The 12,433-nt window shown below is 43.2% G+C and overlaps 1 protein-coding gene across 1 annotated transcript in view; it reads right to left on the bottom strand.

Moving 5' to 3' along the window:
• Positions 1-9,796, bottom strand: part of OLFM4 (olfactomedin 4) — a 23,093-nt gene extending 13,297 nt beyond the window's left edge. Inside the window, exons 1-3 of the mRNA XM_009275650.1 lie at positions 9,716-9,796; positions 7,415-7,492; positions 3,622-3,774 (exon numbers count right to left, since the gene is read on the bottom strand). Coding sequence (XP_009273925.1) covers positions 3,622-3,774; positions 7,415-7,492; positions 9,716-9,796 — 312 coding nt within the window. The remainder of the gene's footprint in view (positions 1-3,621; positions 3,775-7,414; positions 7,493-9,715) is intronic.
• Positions 9,797-12,433: the final 2,637 nt, after the last annotated feature.

Raw genomic sequence — 12,433 nt, 5'->3', positions numbered from 1 at the left:
GAGCCCTGCTTTCCTGGAGATGGCTGAACACCTGCCTGCCGATGGGAAGGAGGGAATGAATTCCTTGTTTTGCTTTGCTTGCGTGTGCGGCTTTTGCTTTCCCTATTAACCTGTCTTTATCTCAACCCACGAGTTTTCTCACTTTTAGCCTTCTGATTCTCTCCCCCATCCCACCTGGGGGAGTGAGCAAGGGGCTGTGTGGTGCTTAGTTGTCGGCTGGGGTTAAACCATGACAGCTCTGTTGCTTGGCAGATAGATTTAAGCAGCTTGTAATCCCTGCTCTTCTACTGCATCTACCTGCTAGGGACTGGCTGTTGTCTCTTGACAGGCTGGCACAGAAGTTCTGTGCATATCCATATTTAGGGATACAGACCAATAACTAGTACTGATTGCTGCCACATTTGTCGTAAAAGCCTAAAGTAGGGTATGATGAGTGCATAGGGCCTGTATTAGCCCTTTATAGGAAGAGAATGGAGCCTTGTGAGGCATATGTAGGAAAAAAATTCCTCAGTTTCAGTTTTTCCTCCTTTCCAAGCATTGTCACTCTCATGGAATGAAAAGGGCAGGAAAAATCTGCGATGCTCATTTACTGTGTCATTTACCTGCAATTGGTATTTATCAACACAGGTTTTGCAGCATGCAAACAGACAGTTCTCCAGCACGCATTTGGAGACTACAGAAGGGGGAACAAAGGTGCAAGATGAAGATGTAAAAGAAAAAAAGTGGGAGGACTGAGGGAAGATAAGAAAGAAGTAACAAAACCAGCAACTCTATAAAGTCACCCAGCCCAGGATGCTGGCTTCAGGCGGGCCTGACCTCTACAGACCGACCCATAAGGAGCAAGGTTGGCAAGCAGTCTGCAAACTGACACCGAGAAGAATTCCACTGCAGGTCAACGTATTTTGAAAACAGCTGTTCCTGACAGAGGGCGGGCATGCTTTTTTTCTCCTGTTTTTGTTACGTGAGAATGTCGTGGCTGTTGTGAATCAAGTTCTGAATGGCACTTTCTCTCTTTGGGATCACGTGCTGATCCATCCCTGTTACAGATGTGTCCTCTCCCCTTTCCTATTGAGGGGAGCAGCCAATTCCCGCTTTGCTTTGAAAGGTTAATTTTCTTCTGCAATCATAATTATGCTGGCAAAGTTTGATGTGACAGAGGAAAAATTAGTCTGGTATTTTCAGCCTACCGTTTGTACTCATTTGGCACATGAGAGCATCTCTTTATCTGCAAGCTTCCTTGCCTGCTGATTCTATAAAAGGACCCCCTTGCTTTTTGAATTAGCCTACAATCAGGCAAAAGGTTAACGATTCAATCAGGTTGTTTATCTGGGACTTCTAGCACATGGAAAGCATCCTTAAGAGGGTCCAATCCTGCAGCTCTTACCCAGAAAAAGCTCCCATGAGCTTCAAAGGGTGTTTTAGAAGAGCGACTAAAGCATGGATTCTCAGAGTCAAAAAAGGAAGCACTCAGTAGAAATTCCCACCCCTGTGGTGAGACTAGGTTATGTTTGGGCATGATTCCCTAGAAATTTCCTCAGGATCATTTCTAATAATGATCAATAATGAGAGCTTGGCTTTCCTCCATTTCATTATTTCCTTCTTTCCATGGGTATTATCATGACTAAAGTAATATACAGGATTGTATAAGGAGGATTTTTTCCACAACTGGAAAGGTGAAAAATTTTTAAGCATGGAGACTCATGCACCACAAGATCTCAGATTACTTAAGTTCAGATATCAGTAGGGCAATGCTCGACAGCTTTCTTCTTTCTACAGAAAAACAACATCATAACTGAGAAATCTTACACACATAGAGTTACACGAAAATGCAATCTGTTCGTTTTCATTTCTGACCCAAAGTGTCTCTTTGCCTATATCACACCAAAGTATATGTCACACTTTATCTAACTAGATGCATTGTAACACTGCTTGGCTGATTGGTCTCGACAGGATGAAATTCAGTGAAGCCTGAGTTAGGTCAAGAATTTTTCACTGTCTGCAGCGACAATTGAAAGCCAAGTTCAGTGTCTACACTGCGGTACACTGCTGGGCACCTAAGGATGACAACACAGTTACACCGGTTGACACCAGCTGGCAACCTAGACATTAAAGTCCAGGGTGGGGATTCAGCTTGCCCTGAATTTAGAAGTGAGTTTCAGATACCTAAAATTAGGTGTCCAGATTTGTATCTATAGTAACCTGTGTCTTTATATGAGCAAGATATCTGAACTCGATGGAGATCTGAGGTTGTCCACACAGAGACGCCAAGCAGCACTTGAGATGCTCTGCAGATCTGCATGGCACTAGCAGGTAAGTCACACATCCTAAAGGAAACATGCACCATTCTGAGGAAAGTACTGGTACACCAGGGCAAGTGACTGGGAAAGGTGGTACACAAATACCTTGAAGAATCACGCCAACTTTCTGGCTGGGAATCAAGCCCCTGATCCTGTCCCAGTGCAATTAGCTTAAAATGCTGGCACTGACCACAGTGGGAACAGTATGGGGACCTGAAATCTCAATGATTTTCATGGATCATTAACTCTGAGCTACCGTCCATGCTGCAAGGGATCAGGTAATTCCTGTGCTTGGAGGCAGTGGGACTTCTGTCAGCTTGCCCTTCATACCCCTGCTGACAGCTGAATGTGTTTCATTGTTAGCTCCGGTTCTTTCAAAACAAATGATTTGAACTGAAAGATCTTACCACAGGATCTTCCTTGTTGTGTTTTTTATGCACAACTTCTTATCTGTTCTTGATTATACCAGAGGAGGGTTATGAATATTTATGGTTAGAATTTATAATTTAATGCTGTGCCTTTTCTGCTGATTAATTCAAGGACACTTCATTTCTTAAGATGCTTGGTTCCCGAAGCAAACACTTTCTGCTGGACACCTAATCTGAATCCTGAATATTTATCCACTATCAAAAGTCAAAGACAAATTTCTGTCTTCACAGGCAGCTTCACCCGGTCCACTGCAGCATGTATAGGTTTGCCCGAGTTCCTCAAAAAATGGATCTAAATTTGTGCAACAAGCAGCCAAAGTAGTGTAAGGTGTGTTTGTCTTCAACAACAATGCATAATTCAGCAGTCTCACTGCCACAGCTTCAGAAGTTGACAAGGAAGTTATTTGATTTTTTAATTTGTTTTTTAATCTGTGAAAGCAGAAGAAGTGAAGGGGCAAATATTCACCTACTTCTTCACTCTGGGCTGTGGTGACCTTTCTCCTCTTTCCCTTCATTTCCCTCTTACAATCTGGCTGGCTTGATACAAATAATAACACATGAAAGAGCAGGAGGCCTGGCTTCCTATAGCTCTGTGTAGCAATCACAAACCAATAAAACTGAGCCAAAAGAGGAAAAACATAACCATTCTTCAAAAAATACCATATGCCTCTAGCTGCAAAGGCCTAGAAAAGAAACCTAAAGATATTCAAATGTATGACATGCTACAATGTCAAAGATTTGAGATCTAATTACCCTTCTCCTTGTTCTTACAGAGCCCTCTTTCCCGCTGTTTGAAAGACAGGTCACAGAAAACTACTGACTGCTGTATTTTTTCACAGGCAACCATTTTTCAGCAAAGATACAATTGTTATATTTATGAGAAGAGAACACCTTACTTGAGAAAGCTCTCTCTCAAATTTCTCCGAGAGCGTTGCAGCTATAATTTCCAATTGCTCAGCCTTCTGTACTGGAAAGGTGGTATCCGGCAAGTACACAGAGCACTGACAGGTTCCTTCATCATCCACAGAGCCGGAGACATTGGCAAAGAGCTGCAATAACAAATCAGTGAAGAAAAAAGTGTTAACATCCTTCTCTGGAATCAGTAGCTAATGCCTGACAATAACACGAGCTGTGACAATCATGAGATCAACTACTTTGTTACTAGATATCTTTCACCTTTTTCTTCCAAGGAACTCAAAATATCTAGCAATTTTTGTGACTCAGCCTTACAAATCTGTCCGAAAATAGCTAAATATTGCTGTAAAGATTTTTACCATTGGAAAAACAGAGGCATATACTAGTTCTTACTTTCCCAATCTTGTGGACAATGTTCCTAAGATAATGAAATAACTTTTCCAGCAGATGGAAAAGCACACAACAGCAGGAAAATAATAACTTAATAAGTTAGGTCTTATAGTTACTGTTCTGTTAATTTGAATTGAATTGATCAGATCATCTAGTCATTTCCATCCATAGAGATGAAAGTACTGAAATAGAACTAGTAACAGGGAAAGTTTTGAAAAGGAAAATGCTTCATTTGAAGTTTCTCAGCCAGACCCAGCAAACAGACAAATGCATTTAATTATACACCACTGAAAGGTGATGAATTAAATATGCAGGCTCAGCCTAAGGTGGAGATAATTATTTTGCTACAAAATATTGCACGTAACACCCACACATCACAGCCCGCTCATCCACATTTGTGGATGGTTTGCAAAGCTGTTGCCCATACCATTAGCATGAATCGCCTTGTCCTGGCTGTCTGCATGTTCAAAGCATCACCACTGGAGCAATGTGTATGGTGTATGGAAAGGTCAGGGCTGGCAATTCATGATCTTGCCATAATTTACAGCCAAAGCACATCATTTCCTACAAACACTGGGCTGAATACTGAGTGTGTTTGAAGCAGTCCTTTTTTGTTTGTACACAAAATGTTTCCCAGTTCGTAAACCTATCACAAATTTATTAATAAAGATATTTGATGTTACTTTAAAATATTCTGGCACACACTTCAATGCGGCTGCATATTTTAAAACTACAGGCTTACTCTTTAAATACACTTCTTTCTATAATCTCTCCTCCTGCCTTGCAGAAATCCCAGTTATTCATGTGTTTTTCTCTCTCCCTCTTAAAAATAAACAAGCAAACAACAAAACTATCTACTGAAAGCTGAGATTTCAGCACTTCTTCCCTCACTTTTTCACAGTGATTTCGACTAACTTCCTCACTGTTAAACCAGCCCAGAACATGCAGTGATGGCCAGCAGCAAAGCTGTCTTAATCTGTGAGCCCAAGAAGAGAACAGCAGCAAGCAGAGATGATCCTGGTTCACACTTCTGGCAGTGTCTTTACTGCAGCCATATCAAACAGCACGCATCTCATTTTGAAAGAAAGCATGAAAAGACGTTTTATCTGTGTTATTCAAGCACCATGGACCTTAAAACTTCACTCATAGCCAGACTGCTGAAGACATTTAACATGAAAGGAAGCAGAGAAGTATCTCATGGCATTCCAGAATGTCCCAGCCCATAACTTCTGTTGATTTCCCTGCCAGGTAGGTTACCAAAGCACTTTTGAATATCCCACTAAGAACGTACTGCAAACTATTTCTAAGTTTCCAAGTACTTTTGAAGATATGGCTATCAGTACCTAAATTACTATGAAAAATAGGTTTCTAAATCACTTAGATGCTTCTGCACCTCTGAGTTCTCTGCGTATGGGCATGGCTGGGATGGAAAGTTGCTCAGCAATAACAAAAGAAACAGATGGGGGAAAAAAACAAAATAAGAAATAAATGTGGCTTAGTGAGTACATGGGAATTTCTATAAGAATGTTGTGCACCAACATGCTAATTTTTGTGTAGAAGGTATTGTATTCTATCCCTTCTGTATATAACACAAATATAATACATATGTGTATTCCAAGAGAGAGTATACTATACATAGTATAGCACAGTATGTACTATACATATATATGTTTCCATATATAGTATAGTGCAAAATACACATTGTGTACTTTGCTGTAAAGCACAGTCCTGACTATATATAGCTATCAGTTTATCTAGAAGTACCATGCTTACTTCATGTGCTAAATAAACCATTCATAAATATATTCAGATGATCTCCCAAAAAAACTCCAACTTGTGCATATAAACTCCCTGTGAAAAACAATCATTATCTTTTAACATTTGTGTTATGAGAGAGCCTTGAATTGCAGGCAGAGCTTCATTGCAGTAAGTGCAGCTTATATCTAAGCCAAGAGACAGTTTCCCCAAAGGAGCAGACAGCCTGAGCAGACAGAACTGCTTCCATTCTTCCATTGACATTACAAACATTGGGATCGTGATGTTCACGGGACCAAGAAGCATTGTTTAGTTAAAAGCCCCTTGGGTCAGTAAGTGCTTCAATCAAAATATAATAACAGTCAAATGGTAACCATATAACAAAAATGTCTTCCCTCATCCTGTAGAAAAATGCACAAGATGATAGGCTGTTACTTTTCATGGAGTTGTATGGTTTTTAAAGTTTAATAATTTACACTGAATGCTTAAAAGAGAGCAAACTGTCCAGGCCTACAGCAAGGACTTGACAGCAACATTTCACTCTGTAGAATTAAGTTGTTACATATACATATTTGAAGCTATGAGAAACGTTCCTTTTCCACATCCCTTCAATTTAAGAAAAGGGGTAGGAGTCAGCAGGTACTTGATTTCCTGAAAACCAGGAAGTTTATTCAGCTGCCTAAATGTGGACGTAGGGTTACATCCTCAAAACAGCCTAGCCATTTCAGTGCTTAATTTCCAGCTACACTGTAGCCTAGTGGCATTCACAGCTCCGAATTAGCTACTTGCTCTTCCTAAGACTGAATGGGATCTCTCAGAAGAGGTCCTTCCACACATCCCAGGTGCCACACTGGGCTAGCCTGGACAGCAAAGACCTGCCATGAAGCTGTCTACCATCTCTGACCCCTGATCTGGAGCTGTGCTTTGGACAAACGCTGTTCTTGATACTAGGTTACAGGACCATGCAGAGCAAGCGTGTCCCAGTGAATCTGCTCCAAAGCAAACATGTTATTAAGCAGTCTCTGACAGAAAGAGGAAAAGAAGCCAAACGCTGAAATCTGCAGACCATGGACTTGAGCACTGTACCGGAAGGCACGGAAATCAGATTCAAGTCCCTCTATCAGCAAATAGTTGAATAAAATTTGAGCTAAGTAGAACAGGAAGAATCAAGATTTTCTCACCTCCAGCAACCACAAGTGGGCACTTCTTAGAAGATTGTTTCAAGGCCCTGCTCTGGTTTACATGGGAAGACAGAGTTGAAAAGAAGTCTTCCCCTTCCTCCAGGGAGGCTGTAACCACCAAACTGTTTGGTATATTGCCATCAAATCCCCATGACCCCACCAGCTGTTTTGTGTCTGGGGTCCAGTTCAGTAGTCACAAGGGCAATGCCAGAGCTTTGCATGTGACTTAAGGCGTTCAATGACATTGCAGCAGCACTGATGATTTTGGGAATTCCTACTGCCTAAAATCTTGGACACACAACACCTAAATGCCTTTTCCTGGGCAGCCTAACTGATGAACATGTATCAAGGTTAAATCTCTGAGTGACTGTGTAGCATTTAAAAAATGGGACACAAGTTCCTAATTTTGTTTTTTCTGGACTTCACTGAAGAACAGTAATGATCATACCTTTGGGGGAGTGTGCAGGTCACCAGTCACCTTGCTAGGCTGAGTCAGATACGGAAGCGTCATATTGAGAAGAGGCGTCTAAAAAGCAAAGGAAAGCCTTTTTCAGTGTGAATTCCTGCATGTGGCACCATCCCTTCCCCACCAGCTAGCCCCCATCCTGCAGCTCCAAAGCACTTTGATTTTATTATGGGAGCCATTCCCAGCAACTGTAAAATTAATTGGCTTTTCTGATCTGCTGCTGAGGCAACTAATATTTCCCCGGGCACAGTGTCACTTTCATAGACACCTCTTCTTGAAGAAAGGCTCTGTGTGACCAGTGCAAGGCAGGGGACACTCAGCCTGCCTGGGAGGTGAGAGCCAGGGCTCTGACAGGCAGCCCTGGCAGATTGCATGGCAGTCTAAAATGACAGTACCGTGCCCCCCTGCCCTAAATCTGGAGACTACTGTCCTCCCAGCAGGGACGTCCACTCCTTGCTGCCCGGCTCGCACACCAGCCTCTTGGCGCAGGACTCGCTGCCCCTTTCATGCCAAGCTGTCAGGCTGCCAGCTGTGACGTCTGGGGCATGCATCCTGCTCTGCTACTAGCACCACAGATGGGGCAGCATCCCACCACGGGGAGGGAGCACCGGGGGAAGCCACCACACTGCCAAGGATACAGCCAGGTCCACCTTGGGAGTCTTATGTAGTGAGACAATACACATCCCCTTTAACTTTCATCTGTGGCTGGCGCCTGCCTTCCTGTCGCAGCAAGGAGAGTGGCTGTCACCCTGGCACTGTACTGTGTGTCCCTAAAGGTCTACTCCGTCCCCACATAGGGTGCAGAGCACGATGCATCGCCATGATGCAGCACACTGTCACCCATAGTGGGGATTCACCAAAATCTGTGGCAAACTGGGAACTGCAGCAAGACACCCTCAATGTCAAATAGTGTGACAGACTGAGCATCAAATGGTCTTCCCCCGCAACAGGACACCTACCCCTGGGTCTTTCTGCATTTCCCAAATCCCAGCCGGAGCCCCATTCCTGAGCCAGGGAATGGTGGGGAACTCCAAATGGCTGGCAAAGGGCAGGTGTATTAAAGAGCATAGCGTAAACAAGCTTTTGTGGGACAGTTTGTCAAATAAACCCATTTGAACAAGCATTTGTGTGCTCATATGATTACACTGAACATGGGGGGGCAGCTAGTAGCAATTAACAGTGGTAGGGCAAAGAGCATCACAAACTGTGTAAATTACACAAACTGAGGACTAGCTTAAAGCTGAGCAGACTGAGGAGAAATGTCTCACATATTAAGCTTTCTACCCTCAGCTTATCAACATATATTTATACCTCCATCTTGACTTTTGCAACTTTCCATTCCTTGAGTAGATAAACGCACCTTCCCAGGAGATGCTGACTTCACTGCCTGCATCCACAGCGCTCCCAAACTTCAAAAAATATAACTAGGGGCATGCAGGATTTTTCTGGTTGGTGACTAAACCAGACAAATCAGAAATAGTCATTGGGGCCAAAAGGGGTTTTTTTTCCAAATTTCAACTAAAACATACCAAAAGGCAGTCACTTTGGGTCAAACAAAACCAAAATGTTTTGTTTCATTTGGAAGAGCTTTTAAGCTATTCACAAACTTTTTCTTCTGATAATTTAAGCCCAGTTTTAAATTTAAAAAGAATGAGGCAGTACAAAATCAAAACAAATCTCTCACTAATGTATTTTTTACTTTTTACATTTTTTTTCCAAGTTTTCTCTTCTCCTTTCCTCCCTGGATTTGTTGGTGGGGGGTTTTCAGAGGGGGGGGGATCCTGATTAATAGCTTTGATTTGAACTTCTCTTTTGCCCAAACAGATACAGTTTTATGGGGAAGAGGGAGAGCACCCCACAAAAACCACCCAGCATGGCTTTCATATGCCTGGTCACAGAGTATGACAGCAATCATGCAACTGGGAAAGTCCCCACCTCCCAACTCCATCTTTGATGTGGATCCTTTCCTGCTATAAGCCCTTGCTAATTAATTAGAAGCTACACAGAGCATTTAATATCAGACCCTCACTGGGAATTGCACTCATCTAACCAAAGGCAGAATTTGACTCTGATTTTAAACCTGTGCCTCAATTTTACATTTATTACCCGGTCCCTATACATTAGTTGGGGGGAGGATGAAGGAATACTTTAAACTTTCTCCATGCAGAGATCTCAACATTTGCCTAATAGTTTTCCAGTAACCTTAAAAGATTTTTCAGCAATCTAAATTACATGAGAAGACAAGAAGGCACTAAAGCTCAGGTTATGAGACCCCCATCTTACCACTTCTGTTGCTGCCATTGTTCCAGCCAGAGCAATCATGCTTTGCATGAGGAGCAGCACAGCCACCTGTGTGTGCTTCATCTTCTCAGCCAGCAGATGTGACAGCAGAGGGACAAAGCAGGTCTTTTATAGTAGAGTCTGGGGATTTCCCAAGCCAAACCTTAAGGAACTTGCATGATATTTTTTTAAGTTTTTGGAGAAGTGATATCATGAAGTCATATAATAACAGGTGCCAAATACTAACGTACAAAGAACATACGAGTTACTCACCATCAGAAATTAACTAATCCAATTTCCTAACAGGAAAGCTTTCCCATATGTATATGGTGCAGTATCTAATCTTAATCTTGGTTACACAGAACATCGGGTGCTTATTTGCTAGAACAGGTAGATAGACATTTCCTCTTACTGTGACTCAATCACAAAAATTCTTATAGATTCCTTCTAAGTTATGCAGACAATACAGGTCTGGATGGTATTTATTACTTCGTATAGGTACAGAGAAGAGCAGGTCAGTTTAGACTTTTCACACACCAGGAACAACCTCCCCTTATTTCAAAGACCAACAGACCTTTGACAATAAGTAAAATGCACAGGGGTCTCTACAGCTTTTCAGTTCCCTCAACTCTCACGTAGCACAGGTGGGACACAAACAATCTCCTCCCATTTCCTTCCCAGTAGGCTTATGTCTCATACATTAACACTATGTACCCATTAATGCTTGCTTACTTGCTCTCTTTTCACGGAGCTTCATGCCACCTGACCACAATGATTCACTGTCCTGTCTCTAGAGCACTGATCCAGAAAGAGATTAAAAAAGGCTGCAGGTAACGTCTAGTGTGGCCCCCACACTCCCCAGGTGTACCACACTACAGTATAACAGGCAGTGATTTGCCTGCAGTTCCCAAGGCATCCAGCCCACCACAGGAGTTCCCCACTTCCAACAAGCTACCGCCATGGTGGAGTCAGCTGCAGGCCTCCACCCGGTGCAACAGAAATTAAAATTTCTCTCCAGACTTCTGTGGATCACTGGGAAAATGAGCTTGGTGTTTGGGAGGAAGGTTCCAGTCGGGACTGAGGGGATGGCCATGTCTGTGCACTTGTAAAAGCAGTCAAGAAGTCCCCAGACCAAAACGTGTCATCTCTTGTCCTTTCCTGTGCCTGTATCCTCAATGCAGCATTTGCCCTTTCCTTCTTCATTTTGTCGGACTTAGTTCTTCTACTAGGTTAGCAGCAAATGGCTTCAGTTGTGTGTAAGCGGAGAAAGTAGTTAGGAGACCCTTATTCCCTTCCAACGTTGGAGGGCAGTGGAAAGGGCAGGAGCAGCGGTACTTCTGAGCAGCAGTACTGCCTCATACAAAACCCGTCTCCCAGCTGAGGAACTCAGAAGGCTTTCTTGTGTTCCCATAGCACTATCAACTCCAGGTGGCAAATGGGAAAACTGAGGCTTAGGACAGATCCATACTAGAAAACTCTTCAGAGCGGTCAAGTCCATTGGGGCAACGTGTTTTTACCACAGCTTCACATAAGCATAAGCCTCCTGACAGATTTACAAGGCTGGCAGCAGCATCTTTTTTGAGGAGTAGCTCATTTTGTAGGGAATGCATATAACATGTTCTTGCAAAAACACTTTTTCACAGCAGAAGCTGCATCTCCACTGGAGGATTTCATGGCTGATAATTCAATGCAAGACAGACAAGACCTGGAAGGCATGTGATAATGTCTAAGCAAAAAGAACCAGAGCCAGGGCAGTAGAGCAAGAAAACAAATCCAGGCCTCTTCCTGCCAGGTTATAGTGGTCTGCTTTCCTGGGGTAAATCACAGTACTTTCAAGGGACTGGAGAGACTGAAGCTGTAATTACAGTGTCTTTGTAAGGGCTTAAGCCCCGAGCTCCAGTCTAAGAAGAGCAGACTGGCCCACATCAGAGCAGCTATAGGCTATGAACTATCCTCTGCACTGTAAGAAAAACACTTTGGCCACTCCAGAGCAGAGTTCAGGTGCAAACCAGTACATACATATGGCAGATAACCAGTAAGCCTACGCTGTCCACCAAGTTAACTCCCAGTTTACTCTCAGGTTCTGATATCCTGATATTGCAAAATTGTCACTTCCTTCCCAGCCTCTTTTTTGGAGTGAACCAACTGATCTTCTCCATACAAAACCAAGGAAAGTCCTGGAAACAGATCACTCCCAAAAGGTGGCATTGATGAGGGTTTGTTCCTTATCAACCCTGCCTGGTCCTAACCAGCCCTCCAACAATATCTCACCGGGTCTCATACTGACAAACACCTGCCGTAAGCCCTCCTGGCACATCCCTTGTTATGGAAATACCACTCTGGTGGGCTGCAATCCATGTCTCAGGTTATTTTTAATGCTCCAAACAAAAAGAAAAAAAAAACAAACAAAAAAACAACCCACACAGAAAAGCAATGATCACATCTTAGAGCCAAAGGGCCCAGAAGAGACCCAAAAGGACAAGTGCTTCATCATGTGGATGCAAGGGAGACCATTAGGCTGCTGTAAAGGAGCCAGCTCTGAGCAGGGAGCAAACAGGCCACTTTTCCTGTGGACCAGGCGTCATTCCCAGAGTGGATGCATTTAGCAGGATAGATGCAGCCTCAAGGGAAAGCCTGACACAGAGAAGTAGGGAAACCAACCTGACAGTACAGATGCATCTGTATGCAGACCCCAAATGAGCAGCATGCTCCATGCCCCAT

The sequence above is a fragment of the Aptenodytes forsteri genome, unplaced genomic scaffold (assembly GCF_000699145.1).
Source record: "Aptenodytes forsteri isolate BGI_AS27 unplaced genomic scaffold, ASM69914v1 Scaffold172, whole genome shotgun sequence".
Classification (NCBI taxonomy): Eukaryota; Metazoa; Chordata; class Aves; order Sphenisciformes; family Spheniscidae; genus Aptenodytes; species Aptenodytes forsteri.
Note: the sequence above shows the minus strand (reverse complement) of the source record. Positions and strands in the feature narration are given on the sequence as shown.